Source organism: Phlebotomus papatasi, chromosome 3, assembly GCF_024763615.1.
Source record: "Phlebotomus papatasi isolate M1 chromosome 3, Ppap_2.1, whole genome shotgun sequence".
Classification (NCBI taxonomy): domain Eukaryota; kingdom Metazoa; phylum Arthropoda; class Insecta; order Diptera; family Psychodidae; genus Phlebotomus; species Phlebotomus papatasi.
In genome coordinates, this window is record NC_077224.1 from 30,015,577 (window position 1) to 30,043,389 (window position 27,813).

The window sequence follows — 27,813 nt, forward strand, 5'->3', positions numbered from 1 at the left end:
CAGCGCATGAGGAAAATAAATTTAAAAAACTGCTTTTTATTTTAGATTTAATTTAAACTCTTGCATAACATTTTATTGTAGTGTCATTTTACAAAACAAAGTTTAATATCATTACACAGTAGGTAAATTAAATGAGTTTAAAGATAAAGAGGAGTCATATTTACATTTTGGACGTAATTTAGCTTCATTTTCACCGCTTATGTTTTGCATTTTCCCCAAATATTCCCCAAGGCACCCACTCTACGACACATGTTCACCGCAAAAGAGATTTTCCCATCTCGACCTACATTTTCCCCGTCTGGCGGGTTGCGAAAATTTAGTCATCGAGCGACATTTGTCGTGTAAAGGTCGTGTTGTCTCTCCTTTGTGGTTCCTTTTCGTGATTTCCTCCAAAAGCTCCTATCGTGTGGAAATGGCACCGAAAAACCTTTGAAATAGCTATTATTTAAATACCGTGGAATGTATTGAGTCAATTTCCACAGAGATTGTGCAAATTTCTTCAATAATGAAAAATCTCATTTGCTGGATTCTTCTCGCAGCCATATTGGTTCACAAGGGTGAGTTTCTCGCATCCGGGAATGAAAAATGCGTCTTGTCTTTTTGTTGCATCAAATACAGCCTATATTTTGCCATCAACTAGGATTTTCCGTGACAAATATAACTGAGGCCCCAGACGATGAGGATGATGATGATTGGGATGACGAAGATGATTCGTCGGAGGCTGACGATGACGGGAGGGTGTACAAAAATCCACGAAATTCACCATCCACAGAATGCCCCCGTGATGAAGAACAAGCTACACTTCTCAAACAGAAATGCTTAAGAAAATGCTCTTCCGACGAAGATTGCAAGAGCAAGAAAAAGAAATGCCTCTGTGCAGGAGCATGTGGCATGTCCTGCATTAAACCTGGTAAGATCCCCGTAATTTATTCTAGCAAAGTGAACAAAGATTAACAAGGAAATTAATCTACGGAAAGTAAAAATGAAAAGGTGTTGTGGTTGAATACATGTTATAGAAGATTTACAAATATTTTATTTTTATTAAATTCATATTTATAAATATATTTATTCTACTATCTAACTCATAATATGCATAAAGTCATGAACCGTTTTGAATGAATAAATTAGGGTCAACTTTTCTTATTCTGTCTCGTCAGTGACCTTGAAAATAGGCTTTCCAGATAATTTGCGTAGAAAGTTTCTATGTGTACAGTTATACTTCTCTATTACTATATAGTTCTTTGTCTTGTCACATAAAAGTTTTTTAATCAAGTTGCAATATTCACAAATTGTTATATACAATTATATAAAACAAAATGCATTTGCATACATTCTCAAAGTGACAAAACATTTTGATCAATAGACACGCTACCGTAAAATGGTACATTTAAAAGATACATAAAATGAGATTTTTTAAAATATTTTTCTTAGATCGAGAATGTCCAGAATTAGAGAAGCCTGAATTAGGAGAGATTAATTATTCGGGACGCCTCTTCGGTTCACGGGCTACATACACTTGTCAACATGGATTCCATGTCGTTGGACTGCAGAGTCGACTATGTCTTGCCGATGGAACTTGGGCTGGAGAAGAACCGGCCTGCAAAAAGAATAGTAGGATTTTTTTCAGACTACATTGCAAATAGATTTTTTTTTATTTCTTAATTTGTTTGTCCTTTCAATTTAAGTCTACTGTTTGACACCTCCAACGATTGAACATGCTCGTCACTCTGCCCTACCGGAACAGGCTACCTTTGACTTAGATGCTACAGTGCAGTACAACTGCCATATCGGATATGTTACCAATGGGTTTCCCCGTGCTAAGTGTCTTGCAATAGATGGACATGCCAATTGGTATGGTCCTGATATCTCATGTGAGCGTAAGTTAATTTCTTTACTTTAGTTCTTTTAATGATTCAAATACAGTGACTTAATAAATCATTTATATAGCTCAAAGTTGTGGTCAACCCCCCGATCCTCTAAATGGCTTCCATTCTGGCGAATGTTACACTTTTGGATGTTTAATCCGATATCACTGTAGCGAAGGATACGAATTGGTTGGAAAAGCTGAACGTCATTGCGATTCAAATGGTTCATGGACACCACAATTGGTGCCCAACTGCGTTTGTGAGTATTAAATTATGCTTAACAAAGTTTAATTTATTTTTCATTTCATGATTTCTCACAATATTTCTCTTTCTATCACTTTTCACTTTTAACTCTTTTCAATCCAGCTTCATCCGCTGGAAGTCCAGCTCCATAAGATATCGTTGCCATGTCCTTTTACATTTACTGTTGACACTTCCTTCTGCCTGACCTTTTGGAATTGCTCCAATTACTGTTAAAATCTAATTTTGCAAAGTTTCCATAAAAAAAAATCATTTACTTATTGAACAATGTTGTTTCTAAAAATTATTCAATTCTGCTTCTCAGATGCGCTCAGCAACTTGTTAGTAGTACTAAACACACAAAAAATAATATATGCAATGTATTGAGAGAAGTTAATAAATGATGTGTAGTTACCGCAATAAATGTCTTGTTTCATTTATATCGCTTCTGCACTTTTGGCTTACATAATTGATGCTTTTTCCACATTGTTGCGGTAACTATATTCATCCTCAGTTTTTAACAATGGGGCAATTGTACTAATTTCAGAGAGGTTGCGGCGTGTTCTCACACCTATAAATATTAAATTGCTTTCCCAGTCACTAAATTGCACATAAACGGTTATAATCTACAACTCATATATCTATAATCGTACTGTGATTTCATACATTTCCTTCTTATAGGATTACTTTGAACATTTTAAATGATATTTCACACGAAATCTTATAATCCAAGTTTTACAATCCATTAGAATTATATATCTTAACAATGCTCAATACACTTTATTTTTTTACCGAAATATAATCTTCTTTAACTTCCATAAAATTATATTTTGATAAGTATATGAAAGTTACAAGACCAATAAAATGACAATAGCGCAGGAAATTATAGCGAAATGCTCAAACTAACTAGTTAAAGCTCCCTGCCGCTTTTTTGAATGTACAGAGCGATTCATTTTAAAACCAGGTAACTGGTTTATAAATCATCTAAAAAATATTTTATAATTGATTATTTGGTAGCTTAAATAAAATTTTGAATAAAAGTTTTATTGTGAGTCTATTTCTAATTGTCAATATTGATAATCGGCAATAAGAGGCAGTTGTAATGCATATATAATTTAAATTTTATCTTATGAAACCCAGCTGTAATTTATACGAACCATAAACTTATTAAATTCAAAAGGATGTTTTATATAAAATTCGTATTCAAATATTCATTAACAAATTCAAAAAAAAAATATGATCAATTATTATAAAATTATTTCACAATAATATACCATTTCTCTTTCTCACACCTTGTATCTGGAAGTGGTTACATCGGTTCAATGTCCTCCACCTGAGAATCCTAAGAATGGTCGCGCCATTTATACCAGTTGCTCTTACAACTCAATTTCGAGTTACGAATGTAAATATGGATACACACTGATTGGCGATAGCTCCAGAAGATGTGGTGCAGATAAAAAATGGTCTGGAACACTTCCAATTTGCAAAGGTAATTTATCTTTTCTTAAAATGTTATTATGAATTGCATTATTAAGAAAAATCTCCATAAATACTTATTCCTTTAAGAAATTAACTGTGAACACCCAGGAGTGCTCTATAATGGTTGGCTTGAAAATATAGAAACTGGAACAGGTTTAGGTGCCAGCATAATATTTAGATGCCAACCAGGAATGCTTCTCAAGGGACATTCTTCAACAGTTTGTCAGATAGATGGCCGCTGGAGATATCCAGTTCCTCAATGTTTAGCACCATGTGTTGTGCCCACCATATCTCAGGGTATAGTAATTCCCAATGAAAATGAATATGATTTTAATGGAACGACACTAGCAACACCTGGAATTGGAAGCATATCCAAAGTACAGCACGGTACAATTCTCGAAGTGATGTGTGATGAACATTATGAATTTCCCATTTCTTCGCTTTCGCCGCCTATTTGCAATAATGGTACTTGGAGTGTAATTCCAAGATGTGTCCCTGCACGATGCAAGAATATGCCTAAACCACCTAAAAATGGGATGGTTCTTGCACCAAAAACTGAGCATGGCATGAAGGCGCGTTTCAAATGCAAAGACGGATTTAATTTAACGGGACCGGGTGGAAAAGAAATTACAGATCCTAATGAATATGTCTTGACGTGTTCATTTGGTAACTGGACTGGAATTACACCGGCTTGTCAGGAAGTATATTGCTCTTTCCCAGGTTATATATCCAATGGAAAAGTGCTCCTTGTAGGAAATATGGGGCTCTATGACTATAGGCCATATGTGCGAAAGGTATGAATATTCAAGCTTACATTTCCAAAAGGAAAATAATCTTATATTAAATTTCAGATCATTAACAACAAGCAAATTATGTATGATTGTGATAAAGGCTATGTCTTAAGTGAAGGTCCTGTAGGTGCAACGTGCATAGGGGGTCTTTGGCGTCCTACAGAATTACCAAGGTTTGTTGGTATTAAATTTTCTTTATGATTTGTATAATTTGAAATAATTACCGCAATAGCTGTCTACTGGGTCAACACCCACGATTGCGATGGAACCGGAAACGTCGCTCAGCATCAATGTCATTTAAATACAATAGATATCTTAGCTGGGTTAAGGATTATCTCAATCGCCTTGCTTTTGATGACATTGAGAAGGGAAAAAATCGCTTCAACACAAAAAATGCTGAGAGAAAAGATATTTATCCTTTAACTTATTATCGAAATATCGATAATTACACATCACTTCCTGTTTTCCCTACTAGTCACACAAGAGAAAAGCGACAATTGTCTGATATAGAAAGAGCGTATTCTAAATACTATCAAAAGATCAAAGAGAAGTACAAAAATTATGTAAAACATTTGTTGGGATATAGTAATGCAAAGCATTCCAATAATTCACTGCCCAACAGAAGTCGCACTACATCTAAAGATCGGATTCAAGGGCAAGACAGACACTGGCTAAATACTTACAATAATCCAGAAATGTGGTCAAGATACAGAGCTACTCATAAATCCCGTACTGGTGGGCATGAGAATATAAGTCAAGATGATAGTACTAAAGTCATAATTCCCGATATTAATGATAGTAGAGATTCGAGTGAAGAATTTCAATTAAAGGTAAATGAATTGTTAAACCAAGAGCCTGAATACCTTCCACCGAACAAACTCCGAAAATACGATCAAGAAGCATTAAAAAACTATCGACATAAATTGGAAGAAATTTCAAGCTTACAGCTTCACCATATTGTGAAAAATTCAACAGATTCTGATCTTCCCAGTATAATTGCTCAATTAAAATCTGAAATAGTACGAAAAAAACGAGCTATTCACGATGCACGAACTAATTTCACAACCGATAAAATATTAAATGATGAGCACGGAAATGATACCATAAGCGGTAAAAAAAATCGTTTAAGGATACCATGTGAACCACTAACTCCGGAAATATTTTCAAGTATTGAAATTGTTCGACCAGGAAAGAATGATACTGTAGAGTACAGTTCTGGAACAATTGTAAAACTGTCTTGTCTCAAAGGTCAGCTAAACTTTCAAAATCCCAATTCAACTGCTAAATGTGTAAAAGGTCGCTGGAAACCGATAAAGCCAACGTGCATAACAAGTAAATAAAATGTACAAGCGAAGGAAAAGAACGAGAATTTGTCTACTTTTCGCAATCTGTTCTTTTTCCAGAACCCTGTACCATTCCTACGGCAGACAATGGTAATTATTTTGCTATAAATCCGAAAAGTCCTAAGGAAATCATCGGATCACTAAAACCATTTGAGGATGTGGAGAATGGACAAAGAGTTGTTTTCCGATGTTCACCTGGTTTTAATATACAGGTTTGATTTCTTTCGCAAAAATTGTATTGTATTTTAATAAAATTAATTTCCAGGGATCGCACAATTTGGGTTGCAATGACGGTGAATGGGATGCACCAGCTTTTCCAGAATGCATGGCTGCCCCATGTATTCTACCACAGCTTTCACATGCTGCTTATTTGGTAAGTAAGAGGTGGTATAAAGTTTAAGAATTCTCATCTTTTAAGAAAAATTATGTAAGCTCATTAGCACGTGTGTCTACTATAGACTTGATGTAAAACAGTTAGATTTATCGTCTTCGAGTTATTGGTCAAATTTAATTTATTTAATCGTTTCGTTTTAAGAACTTTCCAATAAAAATATTATTTTATTAACTTAGGGTGGCTATAGAGCAGAACTAACAATCGCAAACGGCAGTTCCGTGTCAGTGCAATGTGAGAATAGTCCAGTAAGTTCAATTGTTCAAATGGAATGCATTCTTGGACAATTAAATCCACCAACCGTCAATTGTCAAACGGGCTCAAGAAAATCCCGTGAAGAATTTTCCGGTACAAATACTTTGGAAAAGACCGAAGAGGAATCTGAAGAAGGAAGTGAAGAAGAGACCAGTAGTGAAGAAGAAGGAAAAACTGATTGTGGTCCACCAACAAGGATGGATGCAGCTTTAGTCTATAAGTGAGAGACTCTGGTGTAAATTTGTACTAAATTGTCCTGACCAACGATCTTATTTTTCGCATACTTTTTAGAAATAGTGAAGAACTTGATAGCGCTAAAGTCACTTATCCAACTGGAACGGAAATTACGTTCAATTGTATTGCAAGTGTTCCTGGAGAAAGAAGTACATGGAAAATTATTTGTGAGGATGGCGTTTGGATTGGAAGGGCACTAAATTGCTGTAAGAAATCACATTTTGTAAATAAGACATCTATATTTACCAACATTTACTGATTATATTGATTTTATTTTTTACACTTACTCACAAACAGTAAATACTTCATGCATGTTTCACAACAATGAACCAAATGTTGTAAGCTTCTACAATGACTTGGAAATACGCGAGGAAACAGTTGAATTTCCACCTGGAGCAACAATTATTTCTCGGTGAGTTCATAAATATTTTAATCATATTCTGCGCCTATCGTAATACTAACTTCCCCTGGTAAAACGTTTGTCTGATGGTACCATCGGTTAGTATCCAAAACAACTGAAAATAAAATTGTATTAAGATTTTAATGACTTTTGATTAAGATAACAGCTTTCAAAGATAATTATATATTTTAAAATAATTTACTAATTTCCCCTGGTTTTACTGATGTTGAGAATGAAGAACATTTGTAGTAGCATTCCGGAGGTGGAGCCAGAATCCATTCTTTTGTTCCTTTTAACTGAGCTTGCCAAGACGGCAGTCGTACATTGTCCACATGGAGATGTGCTCCTTTTCCCGGAACACCCATAAATATCCAATCTATAGCATTATTTTCTGATGATTTAGGTAAAAAATAAGGACTGGTATAATGTTTCCGTAAGACTTTTGCAATTTCGTAGTTGCAGTTGCTCCATCCGAAATACCACGGCTCAGTTCCGGGGTTCTGTTTGACACGTTCTTCAGACATATCAAAAGCCTCAAATAAATCTCCAAGACCAGATTTATAAGGAAAGAACTGGCAATTAAGGATGCTTTTCTTCTTTTTTGCTTCCCTATAAGTTTTTCTGAAATACCCGTAATTGAAGATCTAGAAAGATAAAATAAAGTTCAAATTAGAAAAATAATTAATTATTTGAAACTTGAATATATTATTATAAAGTTTTACCAAATTACAAAACATAAGAGACCTTAATTTTTAAATGGGAATTAAAAAATCTAAACAACATAAATTAAATTTTAGTCCTATAAATTATTTTAGACGCATCGTGGTTTTCTGATTGATTGCTTTTATTATGGATTCTGTTATAGCTATATTGTATGTTGAACAAAATACATATTGCATTTTTTCTTAGATACTTAGACACTTGTAAATTAATACAATATTATATATATTTTCATTGCAAGGAACAAGATAAAATATTTTCTCTTGTTATATTCTTTGCCGTCTCAGATTGGATTATCAATGGTTCAGAAGTATTAATTATTTCTACAATAAGAACCAAAAATTTTAGGAAAAATACTCAATGATTTTCTGAACAATACGGGAAGCTATTCCAGTATCTGTCTAAATCTAAAGTATAAAAAGATTGAAATTTATTCAATTAAAAAAAGTGTGATTCCTTCATAATCACGCCTTTTTAATTTCTTACTCATTTGAGTCACAGCCATAGGTGAAATTTGCAAAACGATTCCCAAAGGCATATAGCTCGGAACTTTTGAATTTCTGGAACTGAAAAGATTCTGGACATCTTTCTGCAAATAAAGACATCAGCCACCACAGTTTTTACAGATTTTATTAGGGTGAAAATAAATCTGCAAGGCTTTGTAACGTCTGTCTTTTTCTGCGAGACTTAAAATCTCAAAAAATTTAAAGCCAGAAATTTTATCTTCTCAGATTAGTAATTTTTAACTGGAGAACAACACAAATAACAACTGTTAAGGGCAACAAAAAAAAATCGGTATAGATATAGGCTTTAGTCAAATTACAATAAATATTTTTATATTTTTTTTTGTACCTCAGTAGCAGTCCAATTATTCATGGCATCAGTAACAATCAATGGTCCGCCTTGATATGCAAATTTTTTCTCAAAGTTATCTGGTGAGAGATTTTGAGTCCGAAGTACTTCATGTTTTCCGACACAAAAGTCACAGTCAATTGGTGGTCGAAAGGCTTTAGACAATTCGTCAGGCATGGAAATCAAACACTATAAAATATAATATATTGGATTTTAGTATACATTCTAGAATTGTATTAAAAACTAAAGTACTTGCCTGATCCATTATAAATTTGTCTGAAAACACCCAAAAAACTGATGCTATAGCCATTATAACAATCAAAATTTTAAATTTTGGAGGAACAATTTTAAAATATTTGTGATTTTTAATACTAGGTAAATCACTTAAATTCTTATTGGAACTTATAGACTTTGCTAAAAGATCCAACAAAATTTTGTCAGCATCCATTCTGCTCGATGGATACTCACAAAATGACTTTTACGCAAGACTGTGTCTCAAGATGAGAAAGAAATTCAGTGAATTGGAAAATAGGACATAGATTAACTGCAGATGGTGTCATTGTGTAAAAAATATATCGCAGAAACATTCTTTTCACACATTTTCCTCATCCTTTCAGATGTGTTGATATTGGTAAATTTGTGCTTGTGGGAAGCAATGTGCGAAGCTGTATTCACTCCGAGTGGAATGCAACCAAACCAATTTGCTATGGCTTAAATCAGGAGAATGATTATGCCAGTGAGTTATTAGGTTTTTGAAAAATTAAAATAAATAAAAAAAATGTTTTTTTTTTTAATATTTATATTTTTAGTGGAAAAATCACCTACTATATTATTCCGACACCAAAATGGTCCCATTGCTCAGAGCAATGATGGCAAGTTGATTGTATATCCCGGAACTACATTACATATGGAATGTCTGTGGATGAGACGCTTTGGCAATCCTAAGTGGAATGTTAGCCATGAATTCAGAAAATATCCAGAAGGATGGGTCACAGATGAAAATCGTGATCCGCAACTTGAATACAGATTGAGTATTTTTAATGCTGTCGAAGAGGATTCTGGAATTTATTCGTGTCAAACACCAGCCAGACATGAGCACGCCGTAGAGGTTGTAGTTAAGGTAGGTAGCATATTGAAATATGAGAGCTTATGTATTTTTTGGATTTATCAAAAAGGGAAGGAGAGGCCAATTTTATTAATCACGATTTTTTCCTTCAACTTTGAGATAGAAGGGAAAATATTTTATTAGCTCATCACCAAATTTTTAGATACTCTAACTTTATTTTTTAATACATCATTATTTAACTGAAAAATTACTAACTATATGGGGCTGATTGTAAAGTCGACGGCTCATAATATAAAACGAATAAGTCGCGTATGGCCAACTTTACAGGAAAGCGATTTTAAGTTCGGATTTTACAGGATTTTTGAGATTTGATACTCCTATAACTTTTGGAATAATTAACTTTCCGGTATAATATTCACAGGAAAGGTAGAGGGTGTGAAGGAGTATCCGCAAAGCGAAAAAACGAATTTTGTAAGAAATCGACTTATATTCTGATAAGTCGAAATATGCTTTCTGAAACCCTTTAGTTAAATTCCTCTCTATTTCTTTCATAACGATTTGTAACTATAATTTCCATATTGAGACTTTTTTTTAAATGTTAAACGTATTCTTTTTTTGTATTAATATTAGATATTTTCAAATTTGTTTTTACTGTTCCTTTTTTTTTCAGACAATAAATTGTCCAGAGATTCCGACAAGACGTGGTCTGATAATGAGTACCACAGACACAAAACTGAGTACAAAAGTCGTATTTTCGTGCGCTAATGGTAATTCATTGATTGGCGCATCGGAAATCATATGCTTGCCAAGCTCAAACTGGAGTGCTCCCCTACCAGTCTGTGAGAGTAAGATTCATAATCCTAACGAAAAATCCGATAATCGGAAACATGACCAAGGATTTTTATCTAAAGGTGTCGAATGTGGTGATATTCCACTGTTGACATCTTCCAACGGAACTGTACCACGCGTGGCCGTTTTATCTCGTGAGGTAGGCGGCCGTGCATCATTTTCCTGCCCCTCCGGTTATGGTTTACGCGGTTCTTCGGAATCCGTGTGCTTACCATCTGGAGAATGGGCTCAACCTTTTCCCACGTGTGTAGGTAAGACATCATCTAGCTGACTTTTTACGCTTTTCCAACTCTTTTTTTAAAACTTTACCAAAATCTACTTCTAATTCGTGTCCAACGAGACATTTTCTTCCAAATTTCTCATCCATGATTACATTCAAAACTATAGCATCATATTTCGGTGAAAGATGAAACATTCATGAAATACTTTCCATTGATGTTTCATACCTCTCTGGCAGATCGTCTCGTCTTATTCCAAATTCTCAATTGGCCTTTAATACAAAACTGAAAACTAATCTATATAAACCTGAATTAGAAGTAAAACAAATTTTCTATCACTCTCCAATAGTTTTTTACTCATTAATTTTGCTAGTAATTAGCCTAGAAAAAAATCTGTTGAAAGAAAATTCTAATCAATGATGCAATTTTCATTCTCTCATTTCGTAACCACCATCTCCCCCTTAAAACCACCTCATTCGCATGACAATATTATCACGTTCATTTTTCTTCGAATTTACTGATCTAGAAGTTCAATGCGATAACCCGGGAGCCCCCCAGAATGGTTATGCACAGGGTTCGGCGCCATATAGGGCCGGTGATGTTGTTCAATTTAATTGTAATCCTGAATATATGATGCAAGGACAGCCCATAATTGCATGCCAAGACAATGGACGGTGGTCCGGTGGATTGCCAAAATGTAATTTCTCTTACATTTCTCTCAAGGGGCCTTTAACACGACTACTAAAATCCATATTGAATAAGTCTTTTGTTGGGAACGAAAGAGAAAAAAATATATTAAGAGGTAGCTCTTATTCAGCCCAAGTGATCCTTTCTAGTAAAACTATTTTCTTGTGAATAATTGTGTTATGAAAAACATTATTTTATTTGTGCTTGGAATCCAAGGAAAATACTCAGATTTATAGAATATTCTTAATATATTGAATTAAAAAGAAAAATATTTTCAAATATTAATTTTTATTAAAAGTACCTATATTATTGAAAGGTTTGATTTTTTGCAAATTAAAGTAATTTTATTTGTACAATTCGCAAAAGTTTTCAAAAAGTATTTCCTATTATCTCTTTCTAAATAGTTTTTAATAGAAATCAAATTTAACATTTTCTCTCCGTTTATTAAAATGTTCCCACCATAAAGATTTTCAGACTGAACATTTGATTTAACTGTCAGTTAGTCAGAAAGTTAAACTAAGGTCATCATCAGTTAGCTCAATCTTTCGTTAGTCAGAAATTATAACAAGATATTTTCCCTTAAATTTTCAAAGATTAAAAAATCATGTTTCTATAAAGGTTAAATGCAACACATGTTCTAGAAGGATTAAGGAAAGGATACTTTTTCAGAAACTACTAATAATAATTCGTTTCCTAATTTGAAATTTCATCTGAAAGTCATGTTAAAAGCCCTAAGCATGTCTCATCACACTCAAACTCTTATCATTATCTCATATTGCATATCACATTTCCATGTAGGTGTACAAGCGTGCTCATATCCAGGAACGGCAATCAGTGGACGGATGTCATCAGTGAAATTTTATTATGCCATTGGTGAGAGTATCACTTTCACATGTGATTCAGGATTAATTCTGCGCGGTGCAAAAATGCTAAAATGCCTTAGAAATGGAAAGTGGTCTAATGCAATACCCACTTGTGTGAATGCAGAGGCTACGGAAGATACACCTGACAGGCAATTGACTAAATCTGGGCGTAGTTCAAAGTCCAATTAAGGAGTGAAATATTTTTATTAGAAAAGATATATTTGATGACAAACTCTACGCAAATTCACATATTTCTTCATATTTTGTGAAAGAGTTTCCTATAAGGTAAAAGTGTTAGAAATTTCTAATTCTCCTTTGTCTTTCGACAGTTAGTTTTTTTTTCATTCTAATGATGATGAAAAGCATCACTATTAAATCACTATCATGCCTCATATTAAAGTTACATACTGACTGTAGAAAATTCAATCATTCGCTTCACTATGCGTGATGTTAGAGCAACATTTCATTGCTTTACTTCTTTGCATTAATCTTTTTTCGTAGGCCAATGATGATCAAAGAGTAAATAGAAAATTCTTTACTAATCTATGTGATACAACAAGATTTCAATGACATATCTCTTTCGGACAACTGAAACTTATATCAAAGTCTTAATATTGAAGATGTATCATGTTGAATAGTAATAATTGTGTAATTTTGCAGTGATTCTTGCACACATTTCAGAATTCTTCCATAGTTTATAATGTTGAAAACAGATAAATGATGTAAAAGTTATGATGAATTGAGAAAATAGTCCTTGAATATATCATGAGTTTGTAATAATTTCTTCTGTCTGATGTTATCTTCATTGTTTCTGTGATATATCAAATTGAATGAGGATCATGATATATGTGGTCACTGTGGCAATCAACGAAAAAATAAAGGTAAGGTCAGCTGTGAAAAATCCACAAGGTGTAATTTCAATTTTTTGATGTATTATTTGAGAAGAGAAGGTATCAATTGCCGTCGCTACATCTACATTATTGCAATTCTCTACACGATATGTATGCAAATAACGTCCCACAAGTTGTCCTTCCTCCTTCAATTGGTGACACACAAAGCAAAAGATGATCATTTCAGCAAAGTTAAGCATAATCCATCCAATAATTCCTGGTACTTTTGACATACTTCCATGATCATGGTGTTCTACAAAATTTTCAGATGATTCACTGTGATTTTCTAGCCTGAAATTGTTTGTTTAAATTTAAATTAAATGAATGATAATAGAAATTCTTTCATTGTCTCAAATAAAACTTTTTTTATTTTAAAAGTTATATAAAAATTATATATATTTATAGAAACTTTGGATTTTTTTCGCTTTAAGATTGATTAGCCAAAAACAATTTTAGTCGGTAGAACATTCCATTTTGGTCATCAAAGTACTATTTGGGTCGGTAAAAAAACGAAAAAAAAAAATTGATCCTGAGAGATATGAAATATCTATATATATAAACCATGTTTTTTGGTTTATTTTGAAATCGCTCCTACAATTTTTTTTTTGTTTTTGCATCTGTTTTGGAGGTGGTGTATGTGAACATTTCGTACAGACCTAAAAAATCACCTTCTCAAATTTTTGAAGGTCAAAGTTTAAGCAGTCTAAAGGACCTATACATTTCAATCGATTTGGTTAAATTTGGATTTTTTGGATAGGTTTTGAAATCAGTAATGAATCGGTTAAATATCTGTAAATCACTTTATATCGTATTTACATTTTTTGTTTGACCGTAGGCTTATAATTTATGACAGAACATTCTAAAATAATCACTTGTTTACCAATTTCCGATTTTTAAATGTTTATGTAATTTATGGATCAATTGAATCGCTAGTAGACCAATAAGCACCAAAAGACCATGATAAAAAATTATTCACGGAGAGTTCTATCTCGTGAGTTCGACCATTCCGCAAAACTGGTACGCCTTGCCATCTCTTTTCATTTACACTCAATTTTGTGCAGCTTTTTTTTAATGAATTTTTTAACTATAACTAAAATATAATTTCATAATATTTTATTTTTAAAACTCACTTGAGCAATCTCATACAGGATGAGTATGAAAGAGTTGTTAAAGTGACAAATCTTATGAAGACTGTACAAACATTGGGAATTCCATAGGCACTGTTGAGCAAAAGAACAGCTTTATGAAGACGGGAGTATCCAACTGAGAGAGTCCCAATATCGCCTTTTGAACGTCTACTCTGGACCATCTTTACTTTCAAACTCTCAACGTCGTTCTCGAAGTGATAAAGTAAATTTACTGTATTCAGCAAATGTCCATTAATTTTGTGTGATTCTTGAATTTTGGGCAATTTCTTTAAGTATGTTCTCTGCTGTAGATATTTGTTAACTATAGCCAATCTCTGTTTTACCAAATATATCATGTTAATAAAAAGAATTTGATCTGCACTTGTAACAATGAGCGGAATAAGACACATGCTCATGCAGTAGTTGTTATAGGCAATAACACCAGAAATATACATAAGACAATTATTCCACTCTAACCCAAATGTCGCTGCCAGGTATATAATAATCTCAAGAATTACGATTCGAGAGAATTTCACATAATTTGTATGAAAGTTGAGATGTTCTGCAAATAGCTTATCGACATTCTCAATGAGTCGAATTGCGTGCACAATTCTACTTTGATTTACAATGGCATTTGCAATGCAGATCCAGAAGAGCACAAGACGCGAGTACCGATTGTAGTAATTAATAACATTAGTGATAATATTCTTATCAGCCTGTTCGTCTAGATTGAATATAGACGATGTCACATGAAATCCACCGTAGATAATACCTATGAGAATTGAGTAGATAGTACCGAATCTTGAGGATGAGATATCGGTGGTGCCTCTTAAGTCGATATTAATAGGAATTAATCCACAGACTCTTGAGAAATAGTACAAAGACCTGAGACTACTACGGAAGGACGTCATTATAAAAAGAATACTTAATAATTTCTTCTAAAAATCCCTTTTTATATCACCTTATCCTCACACTACAATCAAAGTACATTATATAAACAATCACGGTGTGGATATGGTCAATTAGGCAAATCAACAAGAACCTCTGCAATTCACTCTAATGTCTTCTTATGGAATTGATTGACATTGTATTTGTGAAAGAACGCCTTTCCATATTCAAAGGACGACAGCATAATTGCACAGGCTGGTGCCACTTTAACAAGCCTCGGTATTATGCCAGCAAAAAGACCTCTAATTCCATGAAGTTGGTATATTTTTCCCAACGCAGGAAAAACGCTTTCGCTTTTTGGTAACTTCTTAGGAGCGTCTGAAAAACATGTTTCAAACAATTGAGAGTATTAGTTAATTTATCTAATAATGAAACATTTTATATCACATACCTGTATAAATCAATTTCTCGCCCACTTCTGCAAAAGATATCGTATTAGTATTTTCTTAAATTTCTCTCTCAATTTCATTTAAAAATAATTTTCAAATTACCTATTTGTCTATGTGTTTTCACGACATCGAAAGGGGTTGTTATTATGGCAGCTATCTGAAATGTAACAGCATTATATATGAGATGCATATTACGGCAAAATCAATTACGGGGGGTTGGGGTAGTTTCACTCATACACTACTTTCGAAAATAAAGATTTTTAGGAATTATCAAATAGTCAATAACTAAAAAGAAACACAGGGAGGTAACGGAGTATAGGGGGAACTGGGGCAGTAGTAAACTGGGGTAGTTGTAAACACTGTGATTTTTTTCATTAATTTTAAGATTCCAGAGGATAAAACCCATAAGCATTGATAGATACTATGGGGATGTATGTCCACAGATGAATTGGTCAATAAAATCCTAATACTTTAAAAATAAAAATCATTTTTCCCGAAAATGTTGATATTTCAATTATTTTGGTCATTTGGATTTCCACCTGGAAATTAAAAACTGTGTAAAATAATCGAAATGTAGCAATACCAGTTCTTTCCTACATCTTTTAGGATTATATTTATGCATTTACTAGACAAATTGAGATTCTCATTATTTCAAAAGAATTAATAATTGGTCAGAAAACAGCATTTGGGGTAGATGTAAACAGGCAATTTCAATTTCACAAAATGAGTAGGTAAAAGAGCGGGAAATTGACCTTCATGCGAAATATCTATAATTCATAGATTACGAAAAAAGAATTGGTGGAACTGTGTTCAATAAGATGTCACATGATATCAAAATATGGGGAAAATTCATTGAAAAATGTCTTTGACTTGCATGCTTTGAGTTTTTTTGCTATTTTAATTATTCCTTGTAAAAAGTGTAGTGATTTTTTGAATAATATACAGTCTTTATATAGCTCTTAAGTAATTAAAATAATTGAAAGTGGTGCAAAGTTAATTTCAAGGGTGGAAAAAAAGGTGTTTACATCCTCCCCAGAAAGTGTTTACTTCTACCCTCAGGTATTTTGTGAAAAGAGAAAAATGCACAGTGACACAAATTTTATTTTTATGGAAAACTCAATTGTTTTGCAGCATCCGCATTACCCTCAATGAATTGCCTATACCCAAGGGTAAAACATGAGCTAAGAAATATTTTCCAAAAAATCACGGTGTCCTTGGAAAATCACCTCAAATTCGCATCTATCGAAAATGGTTACATGTGCCCCAGTCTCCCCTAATTAGTTTGATTATGGTTCATATTTAGTCCTGAAAAAAAAAGTTGAACTACATGAAACTGCCCCACCATCTCCTATTTGGAGTCCTAATTAGTGATATTATTATTTTACTGCTCAAACTCAAAGATAGAGCAGTTATATAATTCGTTTCTTTTTTCGACTTATCACCGTCCTGGAGTTTAAAAGGAAAAAAGATATTAACTTCCGGTCTTCGGTGACCCCAATAAAAAACAATATGTCCAGACCAAATGTTTTTTCTTAACTCTCCATCCCCACCAAAACTATATGTTTTGGTTTATTTCAAAAACAGCACTATAGTTTTCTCTTATTTTTGGAGATATTTTGAATGTGATCCAGGTGAGCATTTCATGCAAACCTAAAAAATCACCTTCTTAAATTTTTGAAGGCTTAAGTTTAAGCTGTCTAGAGCGTCTACTTTTCAACTGATTTCATTAAACTTGAATTTTTTGGAAAAGTCTTGAAGTCAGCAGTGAATTAGTTAAATATCCGTAAAAGACTTATATTTTTCGTATTTGAATTTTTTGTTTGTCCGTATGATTGTAACTCATGTTCGAACCATTTAGAAGAGTGAACCTTCAAACGATGTGTATTTTCTCTTTGTTTGCAAAGAGATGACTTACCATTTCTCATCTCGTCTCATGAGCTTAATAAATTATCAAAATTTATGGCTGAGAAATGACGAACTATCTCTTTACAAACAAATAAAAATTTGCGTTATTTGAAGGTTCACTCTGTGCGAACCATGCCAATATTCCCCTATGTGATTTATGGATCAGTTCAATCGCTTGTAGACCAGTAGGGGATACTGGGGTACACTTAGCCAGGGGTAGAATTAACCAGTGCATTTTTCGTTTTCCTTAAAATGTACATTGAGCAAAGTATTTTTAATGAAAGAAGGAGCATATCCCTATATTCTGTGAAATATTTATAAGCCTGATCCTGTTATCCTATACAATTTAAAAGCATTTTTGTTATAAAATGGGTATAAAATTGTAATTTTGATGTTGCCGTTTTTGACCCGGTAAAGAGTTTTTCTAGACAAGATATTATAATTTTACCTTGTTTCTGGTTTAATAAAGTTAATTAAGAAATATTTTTCATTTGGACAATAATTATCTACTTTTTTTTATATAAGATGATAAACACTGAAACAGTCCTGAGGACAGATGTAGCCACTCTTTCGTGGCAGGCTATAAGACTACCAATGATTTTTCACTACTACATGGATAATTTTTAGATGGAAAAGTATTATTAATATTCCTAACAATATTGCCATTTGGATGTGCGGTTTGTGAAATATATTTTTTCAGGATGTTTGCACCAATTATGACTCAATTACAAAAATTGCATTAAAAAGTCTGTTAAAGCCTTTTTCTTTAAGTTTAAGTGACATATTATTTAGCATTAGTGGGCTTCGTTGTATCAAGTGAAATAATATTTGGTATATCCAGTTTCAAATTTTGACTGGAGAACTGGTGGCAATTTGTATTCCAAAATTGATTATATCTACCCCGGCCGTCTGTCATACTCTTTTCATTATCCATCTTTAGCAAAACTCAGGAATTTTAGAGGTTTGAACTAATAAAATGTTTCATACAGCCAATATCCTCATACTATACTTATGAAACATAAAAATATTAGACAAACTTTTTTAGTATTTCACAAATAAGGCGCGAAGAAAAGCTTCATTTGCTTGCAGAATGTACCCCGTTCTTCCCTAAGCACCAAAAGTCCATGCGAAAATTTAATTCACGGAGAGATCTATCTCGTGAGTTTGAGCATTCCGCTAAGCTGGCGAGCTTTACTATTTCTTTTCCTTAATTATATCTTTAATAATGTTTGTCACCATTGTACTCTTTTCTACTTTGTTAAGGACGGAATCTAAAAAATACATTTTTTCAAAATTGCTTGCCCTTGATCTCACAGTTATGAATTTATGATGATAAATTTAGGTATATGATAGAATAGAATTTATTTGTCGTTTCTCGTGCGGCTATCACGTTCAGGAAAAAAAAACAATGGAAAATTCCTTAGTAGGTTGTAATATCTTGTAAACTATCATCGCATTTGCAGGATTACTAATAAGATAACCTTAAGAAAATAATTTATTAATAATTCTAAGAATTTTTCTGAGAGTTTTATACAGACATTAGTAACTGGAAACATGATTTTTTTTTGTGGTTGTTGCTATTAGAATCTTATAAGATTGATTGATTTTGTGGGATTGCCATTGACCTTATAAAACTTTATAAAGTTATAAAGGCGGTTAGACAAAAATTGCATAGAAATTCTATATAGTTCATACCCAGCGAGCAGTTAGCTGAAAAAAGGCAGCGTTTTCAGCAAAAATATGCTGAAAACGTTGCCTTTTTTTAGCTAACTCTGTGCTCGCTGGGTATTCTATGAATGTCTCAAAAGGATCTTTTAGTCGAATTAATGAATTGAGAATAGAAGATATCTATTAAGCTTTATTCGATAAATCCACAAATTATATAGACGATTCCTGGAATTTTGCATATTAACTACAAAAACTTTTCTAGTTACAATATGAATTAGAAAACAAACCAGAAGAGTATCGTACCCGACGTAGACAATACGAAATTAAAAAAGAAATTAAATTGACAGCTTCAATAAAATATTCTATGGGTAAGAAAATTTAGAAAACAATTTAGTACACAGAAAAATATATTTCATAAAATTGTTTGTAAATGTTTATGAATTCATACTAGGAATTTGTGAAATGTTCGTAAATCGAATAATCCAGAAAAAAGTTCTTAAATATTTGTACTGTTTTCTAAAACATTGCTCGCAACTTCAGGACTTTACGAGATTTGTTTTTAGGGGTCCATCTGAAAGATGATTGCCCCGATGAGAATTTTTTGTTCTTTTACAAATATTTGTTTTTACATTTTTGTTTGTCTGGCAAAACTTTAGGAAATAACAAAATCTTGCGATAATTTTTCTGTGTGTTTCCAAACATTTACGAACAAATGTTTGCAAAAGAACAAAAATGCTTGTTAAATGATCATATTACAATGTTTATAAAAAAGGTAGGGGAGACTGGGGAGATTTGGGACAGGGGTACTGTGGGACAAGGCGGTTTTTTCATTAATTTTTGAAATAAATGGGTTTTAACCACTATTCAATCGTAAACAATATTAAGATGTATCTTGACTAAAAGAATGGATATCCTCAGTTTTATTGTTTTAATTCTATGGACACTTTCTTAAAAATTGACAAAAATTGTATTTTTTGATTTCTCAGTTTTGCTCTTTGTATTTTATATCAGCGATATAAATCAAAACTTTTTTATCTCATTAGCTAGCAGCATAATCTGGGAACACATTTTTATAAAAGTTTCAGAGATTATACGCTCTTGTTTTTTACTTAAAGGTTTTAAATACCAAAACTACACTCGGGGATGTTTGGGACACCTGAAAGGGGATGAATGGGACGTTGATTTTCGACAAGATTGTAGGTCGTGTGCAATTTTTTATTGTCAAAATGGAGAGTAATGCCCAGTTTCTACTGGAGATATACCTCTTGTTCAAATTTTACCAGTTGAGCAGTTGTTTACAGGGACAATTGAACCATCAATGTCTTGGGAATCAATAATTTACTCTCCAGAGGATATTAGACCTTTGCTCAATCTCGTTAAAAACTATTTTCTCGAAAATTTCTCGAGCAATATCCTCTACAATTCTCACAAATTCTCCAGAAAGGGCAAGACGAGAGCTTTTTTAAGAGAAATAAGGAAAAAACAGGTAACATGCAGTTGTCGTAAAATCAAACAGGAATCCGTCAATGAGTTCAAAACTAAAAGTTGCAGGAAAATCTACTCGCGTGAGGAATTTGATGATTATGATAGCAAAACTTAGAATTAAAAAAAGCAAAGAAAAGTGGATGGAAAACAAGAAGAAAATACTTTAAATAATTGATTGACAATAAATGACTCTACTGTACAAATTAAATTGATATTAATTTCTATGTATAAAAAAAAGATTAAATGTTTTTATTTCTATTAGAAATATTTTTTATCAAGTACTTAAAATTAATAAACTTGCTCGAATAATGTAAATTATGCGAGAAAAACGCGTCCCAAACATCCCCTTTTGCGTCCCATACTGCCCCGCATCAGGGAGGTTTGGGACAAACCGTCAAGTTAAATGTTGTATCTTCTCCAAGAAAACTCAGTTGTTTTCCAAGTTCTATCGAGTACTTTTTATAAAATCAATACCCATAAGTATCCTATAGACCGCATAAAATTCTAATACACTATCGTGGTTTTTTGGAATACTGTCTCAAAAACAAAACATGAAAAAGTGTCCTAAACCTCCCCGATCTCCCCTACATTACTTTTACGAATTTTTTTTGTGGGTTATACTATATGCGAGCATTTCGTAAGCTTCCCAATCCACAAAACTTTACGCGAACAATACAAAATATTTTTTTCTGTGTATTGAGATAAACAATAAAATAGCTTACACTTCCTGATATTGCTCCTCCAATAAAACTGAAAGTAAAAGTTGGACTGCCTGTGACATTCCATATGGCTTTTAGACTTTCGTATGATGTCCAATAGATGCCAGAGAAAGGGACATCACGCATCAGAGTGGGTCTCAGTCCAGTCCAGAGACCCAGAATACCCTGAGTATTGATCATGCTTCTCAATGCCTGACCGACTTCCAAGTAGCTAAGTTTTTGAGACTGCATCTTGGTTCTCACGAGTTCGAGAGGGCTCACAATAGTTGCTGCAATTGTTCTAGCTACTGATCCTGCACCCAAAGCAATCCACCACGGAGTTGATGTGGTGCTAGATTTATATTGAATGTACATATCTTTTGCCCTCACTCTCAATTGTTCATAAGCCACGAAGTATATCACTGTCGTAGGAACTGCAAGCACTAATGTGGGACTCAATCCTGACCACAATGCCCGAACCCCTTCAGAATTGCTTATCTTCACAAAGGCATCAATTGTGCCACTGAGATGGGGTGTTTTGCTTGCGATTCCATTTGTGCCACACGGACACAGATGATCCATAAGGCCGTTGCAGTACAGGAAGCATTTATTTGAAAGAAGGAGCTTCTGTTGGGCTTGGAGACGTGTCTTTACAACATCCAGGGGGGTCACTAAGAGTGTCAAGCACGTGAATCTAGGATTATGCACAGGTTCCAGAAGATATAAACAAACAACTTACTAAAGAGAGAGGTTAAGAGTGCCCCGGAACATGCTGATACCATCTGTTGGCTGGGATGTATGCGAAATCGAGGATCATCGATGTCATATTTGGTTGATAATGATCCTCTGCTATCCATATTTCTTATTCTTTTACAGAATTACACCGAATTTCATCACTATCACAATATACTTGAGATATACTCCACAGGAGAACGAGATTATTTTGACACCTCTCTCTCTCTCTTTAAAACGATGGCAATTTCTCTCAGTCAGCTCTCTTCTCACATATCCAGAACAAATCCGCCAAAATAAAACCGTGCTACTTCAACTTTATCACAAAATCTCGAAAGATGGTCAAAGCTCTGTTTAGAATCGAGATCTTGGACACTGAGACGTTCTTCTTCAAACATTGTTCAATCTCTTGACATAAAACACTGTGAAATAAAAAAAAAAATTAAATAAGCTCTTTTATAAATACGCCTATTATAGGTGAGATTTTTAGCAATCTCTACTATTTTAGTCAATATTTTGCAGGAATTTAGTTATTTAACTTATCAAGAACTGCCCAAACTACTCAGAACATTATGCCTCCTCAGTCATACATCATTTTCAGAGTTATAAAAATTAAAAAAATATTTTTTTTTTCAATTTTAAATAAGAGTAAAAAAGGGATAGCCTTGTGGCAGAAATAAATATAACTCCAAAAAATATAATAATAATATTTAATAGAGGCGTGAAGGGATAAAAAAAAAACAATGATGAGCACAAACAAGCGTATGGTAGCTGAAATTCTTGCATTTTGGGGGTAAATAATTGCGTCGAGTAAACTGTTCTATTAGAAGGCAGAAACGGATAACGACGCGATTCTTTACCCCCAAAATTAAATTCACAATCGAATTTTGAAGCATTTCAAGTTACAAGCATCCTGATTTGGAAAAGGCTCAACCCCAGTTACAACATAGGGGAAAGTAGGGCACCTTTGAAAGTGGGGCACTTTTAAAATTGGAATTTTTCACCTATTTTTAAGTAATATTTGGCTCTAAAGTGACATAATTTAGTTGCACAAACACATTGAGAAGCTAAATTAAATTATGATATGGCTAAATTCGACTTAAACATAGGAGAAAAATCCCAATTTCAAAGGTGCCCTACTTCCCCCTACTAAAGTTTAAAGAAAAGCATTGTTTATTTTCGAAATTTCCACGTCGATTTTTTTAAAATCGGTTTTTTTTAATTAAAATTCTTACAATTTGAACCGGAGCCGTTTTAAAAATTTAATTTGTGACCCCTTCTAACTCAGGTCAGTAGTGGTCGAGGGTTTAAGATTTTTTTTTTAAATCGAAGGCTTTGAAGACCTCTATACATTAGGGGCATTTTTCGTCAAAAATTGCTTTTTGAAAAAAAAATCGTTTGCACTTCTCTAGAAGAAAATTTCAAAATTCTGTCAAAAATGCAATTTTTGACGAAAATTGCTCGCGTGTGTGAGGCCTTTAGGCCCAGCTATAACAAACTAAACTTTGAGACCGATCGATACCATAGGGGCTGAGTTATTGAGAAAACAAAGTTTAGTGGTGTTTCAAAAATGGTGCAAGGGGGTGGGTGGGGTGTCGGTCCGACATAACCAACTTCTAGCCACCTAACGACGTTTAACCTTTGCCGAAAACCACTTGTCGATATCTCACACTGTTTTCTCTCCAGAAGCGTTTGTACTTCAGACCGGACATGACAGAACGTCCACGAAAATCGATTTTTAGTGCATTTGATATTCGTGATTTATGAGGGTCAATAACGTGTAAATTAAAAATTTAGACTCGATCTGACAAGGTCGGATTTCACGTCGAACCACAATAGTTGAGATTGTTGTAAAGATTCTCAGCTAACTTAAAATATTTTACTTCACCGTAATTCACATGAATTCTGAAAATGGGCGGGGCCTAAAACTTATTTTATTAGAATTTACTACGAAAAATAATTACTACCAACCCGCAATTCTTTTTGGCAAATGTCTTTAACACTTGGATGGACCCTAGGTGGCAGCCGCTGCCAATTTAGTTTTCAATGTTATTTTTTATAGTGAAGAATATATCATTTCGCCTGGAGGCCTGATTGAATGTGTGCAGAATTTATCTGGCTATTTTTTCGTTATAAAATTTTTAATAAAAATTAAATATTAATGTAAATATATATTGCAAAAACATAAAACTGCACTCGGATGGACCAAGTGGCAGTTGCATTTTATATGAGAGGTTGACGTTCTGCAGATGTTATTTTCTTGATTATTAATGTTTAAAAGCCCTAAAAGAACAGTTTGAAAATGTTTTTGCTAATTATTGAGATGAAATATAGGGAAAAGAGAGAATGCTTCAATTTTTCTCTTATTTCCCAAAACTAAAATTCCATTTTGTTAAGTGAAGTTAATAGAAAATAATTAATAGTATTAACTATTGTTCATAAAGTAGAATTTTTGCTTTGAAAAATAAGAGAAAAATTAAAAATTCAAAGGCTGCCGTATTAAAAGGCAGACCACATTCCCCTACTCCATGATTCTGATAAAGATGAAAACATCGAATGGTTAGAAATCTTTAGATACCGTCGTTGCGGGTGACTTTGCACGTTTTTTCGCTGTTTTTCAACTTTACCCTCTAAAAGTGGATAGTTAAAGTGAAAGGAGGGGGTGAATGGGTAAAATTATTTGTATTCAGTTGTTAATGAATGGATTTTGTGCCACTAGCATTAATTTTATAAAATTTTAGTATGTTTAAAAAAATCAAGAAAAAAGGCTTGCACTGGGGTTAAGGTGCGGGTGACTTTGCACTTTTTAATAAACACTAAAAAATCAACAATTTCTGTAGTAAACGACAATGAAGATCTTCATATCTAAGGGTAAGATGCAAGAGATCTACAAGATGACGTGGTCGCCATCTTGATTTGACGTGGTCGCCATCTTGATTTGACGTTTCTCTCCGCCATTTTGAATAACTGTCAAACCCTAAAACTGGTCCGATTGGGTTGAAATTTTAGTATGTTGCAGCTGATGTCATGACCTTTTCAAAACGTATCTATGTTCCAGTCTACGTCATGTACTTACCTAGATACAGAGGCTCAAAGTTTAAAATTTTGTAATACTCATGTTTTGGCGGTCTTTATTTTTTAATCTTAAATATTTGAAGCCTAAAGGAAATGCCTCAGTAACCATTAAAAATGGTTGAGGCTTTAATTTTATATATTTTTTTACTCTAACATAATTTAAAAAAAAAATAAACGAAAAGTGCATTTAATTATTTTTTTTATTTTTCATCTTTGCGAAAACAGTTTTTAAGATTATTAAATAATGCGCTGTTATAAACAAAAACATTACTTTTCCTTTTTTTGTTTGTTTGATCTCACCGCCTAACGATAGCGCTGTCTTTTTCGTGATAGTTTTGATAAAAGAAGCTCCCTATAGTTCTGTATTCATGAAAATGTCAAAATTTTGAACTTGGAGCCCCTATATCCAGACAATAACTTGACCTAGGTCGGATTTTATATATGTTCTGAAAAGGCCTTGGCATCAGCTAGAACATACTAAAATTTCAGCTCAATCGGATGATATTTTTGTTTTGACAGTTATTCAAAATGGCGGACAGAAACGTCAAATCAAGATGGCGACCATGCTATCTTGTAGATCTCAGTCATTTTATCTTAAGTTCCCACAAAATTGGATAATTTTCAGCCAAATACTTCTATAATAAAGCTTTAGAAAGGCCATTATATGCAATTTTATAACATAAATCATGCGTTCTTAGGAAAATTATAGTGAAAATAAAGTATTTTAATAAAAATAATGGACAAAATCGAAGTGGATTATTCTAGCCAGATAAATTTAGAATAGATTTGGGCAATTTACTACTCTGAAATCGATTTTGGAATTGCACCTTCAGATAACTTTTTCACGGAGGCGTTTTTTGACAAAATACCTATACTAGCATTTCATTGACTATTACTGAAACTACAAGAATCCTTTTGGGGATCATTGTACCTAACTTGGTACATAACATATCCCTATATACTTTGACATGGTAGATCGGATCGGCGAAGACCATCAATAAGTGCTAGAATTTATGAAAGTCTTACGGACAGCAGAGTGCAAAGTCACCCCCCGAGTGCAAAGTCACCCGCAACGACGGTACAGTACCCAAGGAGATAAAATCTCTGATTCAGACACCAGAAGAGAACTGATTGAGGCTCCGAATGTTAAAATATATGTAAAAATATTAAAATATTATGTAAAATCCGATAAGTGGCAGCGGCTGCCACTTGGTCCATCCGTGACACTTTTAGTTAGTGTTCTACGAAGTGTTAATAAAATCTAAACATAAAATTTTCTAAAATAGGATGCTAATTATAAATATTTAATAAAATAGATTGTTACTTACGGAAGTGTTGGCACTGTATTAACGTCGAAAACCTCAATTTGGTCAGGATCGAAGGGAATGCATATTTTATGTGTATCTGGATGGACATTAAAAGGAGCTTTGAGAAGATGTTCTATTCCTTTGGTGACATTTACATCCAATCTAGGGTAGAGCAGGCATATTTGAACTGATTCTATGAGATTAATATCTCCATTGAGTTGCTTTTCTTGAGATTCCACATAGGCACAAAAAGCACTCCAAATAATAAATGATCCACAATCCATCACATTCCCAAGTAGTTCCCTCAGATTTTCTCTATTTTTCTGATCTTGGATTTCAGCAATGAGAAATTTCTCAACATTTTTCCAGTCTGAAAAAATATTTTGATCTTCCAGGCAGATCTCGTCAAACATTATTTTTATAATCTTAAGTGCTCGCTGAATTAAGGGGTGGCTCCATTTAATTGGAAGGTGATCATTGTGCTTGAAAAGGCGCAGAGGCAAGCAGAAATAATTTACAAGAGCTTCCCTGATGTCTTTGGTCAATACACGAGCGTTACTATCACACACCCAGCAATGGATTCCTCTGCGTCCACTAAAGACCCACAGTGTGTGTTCAAAGCCAAAATCTTCATTCAGTACTATCCTTAAGATTTTGGATGCCACTATCATGAATTTCCAGCATTTGTGGCAGATCTTCTTACCGGAGCAACAAGTTCTCACTTCATCATAGTCAGAGGCATCAATATCAAATACCAACTCCTTTTCTACTGCACAGAGAGGTTTACTAAATTGTGCACTCAGGGGCCTAGAATAAGAGTTTAAATATGTAAGGATTTTGTTTGCAAAAGATATCATTTAAACCACCTCTTGTTCATAATAGCCCCAATTTCTATTCTATGTGGTAGTCGAAATTGTAGATAACGTCTGAGCATTTCTAGTGATTTTAGGGAGATATTCCTCTCATATGTTTCGTTCTTGTGAGCATCTATAGTGACCAGTGCAAAATGCCTTCTGCCGAAGACACTATGATCTGTGGAAAGTACAATTAAAAAGTTTGAGAAATAAGAAAAACAGGATTTTATAAGAACTAACCTGAGTTGTTGTGACTTAACCATTTATGGATATATTCTGCAGGAAAGAGATGTTTGTAGTAGAGAGACAGCATATCAAGATATTTATCATGTTCATATTGCTGTTGTTTAGTAATAACTATCACTTCTTTTTTCATATTTTATCTTTAATTATTCTGTGATTAAATAAAAACATCATCCGGTGCGAACGTTCAAAAATGCGCCAAAAATTGACAACAACTCTATCCCTATAACAAATTTTTA

The 27,813-nt window shown here is 33.4% G+C and overlaps 4 protein-coding genes across 8 annotated transcripts; 1 reads left to right on the forward strand and 3 right to left on the reverse strand.

The window, feature by feature from the left end:
- Nucleotides 1–293: 293 nt before the first annotated feature.
- LOC129807510 (uncharacterized) lies at nucleotides 294–13,033 on the forward strand. Of its 4 annotated transcripts, none has more exons than XM_055856814.1 (20): nucleotides 294–557; nucleotides 641–910; nucleotides 1,432–1,611; nucleotides 1,686–1,877; nucleotides 1,948–2,124; nucleotides 3,412–3,594; nucleotides 3,672–4,378; nucleotides 4,436–4,548; nucleotides 4,608–5,707; nucleotides 5,779–5,930; nucleotides 5,984–6,091; nucleotides 6,289–6,584; nucleotides 6,656–6,804; nucleotides 6,896–7,010; nucleotides 9,188–9,306; nucleotides 9,380–9,690; nucleotides 10,307–10,481; nucleotides 10,548–10,736; nucleotides 11,230–11,400; nucleotides 12,189–13,033. In XM_055856814.1, exons 1-20 carry the CDS (start codon nucleotides 506–508, stop codon nucleotides 12,440–12,442), a joined length of 5,013 nt encoding a protein of 1,670 aa, XP_055712789.1. In that variant the 5' UTR covers nucleotides 294–505; the 3' UTR covers nucleotides 12,443–13,033. The 4 variants fall into 4 exon arrangements, with proteins under 4 accessions (XP_055712789.1, XP_055712788.1, XP_055712787.1 ...); XM_055856813.1 differs by having other exon boundaries at nucleotides 10,548–10,735; nucleotides 11,223–11,400; XM_055856812.1 differs by having other exon boundaries at nucleotides 10,307–10,736.
- LOC129807578 (uncharacterized) lies at nucleotides 7,010–9,027 on the reverse strand. The gene is made up of 4 exons (XM_055856951.1): nucleotides 8,827–9,027; nucleotides 8,571–8,759; nucleotides 7,201–7,642; nucleotides 7,010–7,113 (listed from the first exon to the last, which is right to left on the reverse strand). Exons 1-4 carry the CDS (start codon nucleotides 9,016–9,018, stop codon nucleotides 7,028–7,030), a joined length of 909 nt encoding a protein of 302 aa, XP_055712926.1. The 5' UTR covers nucleotides 9,019–9,027; the 3' UTR covers nucleotides 7,010–7,027.
- Nucleotides 13,024–27,803, reverse strand: LOC129807560 (DNA primase small subunit-like). Of its 2 annotated transcripts, none has more exons than XM_055856922.1 (4): nucleotides 27,572–27,803; nucleotides 27,344–27,509; nucleotides 26,499–27,284; nucleotides 13,024–13,434 (listed from the first exon to the last, which is right to left on the reverse strand). In XM_055856922.1, the coding sequence occupies exons 1-4, from the start codon at nucleotides 27,705–27,707 to the stop codon at nucleotides 13,056–13,058; spliced, it is 1,467 nt and encodes a 488-aa protein (XP_055712897.1). In that variant the 5' UTR covers nucleotides 27,708–27,803; the 3' UTR covers nucleotides 13,024–13,055. The 2 variants fall into 2 exon arrangements, with proteins under 2 accessions (XP_055712897.1, XP_055712898.1); XM_055856923.1 differs by lacking the exon at nucleotides 13,024–13,434 and adding an exon at nucleotides 22,385–22,517 and having other exon boundaries at nucleotides 27,572–27,802.
- On the reverse strand, nucleotides 15,203–22,409 carry LOC129807570 (probable mitochondrial glutathione transporter SLC25A40). Its single transcript, XM_055856940.1, has 5 exons — nucleotides 22,103–22,409; nucleotides 21,388–22,034; nucleotides 15,710–15,764; nucleotides 15,610–15,636; nucleotides 15,203–15,536 (listed from the first exon to the last, which is right to left on the reverse strand). Exons 1-5 carry the CDS (start codon nucleotides 22,218–22,220, stop codon nucleotides 15,322–15,324), a joined length of 1,062 nt encoding a protein of 353 aa, XP_055712915.1. The 5' UTR covers nucleotides 22,221–22,409; the 3' UTR covers nucleotides 15,203–15,321.
- Nucleotides 27,804–27,813: the final 10 nt, after the last annotated feature.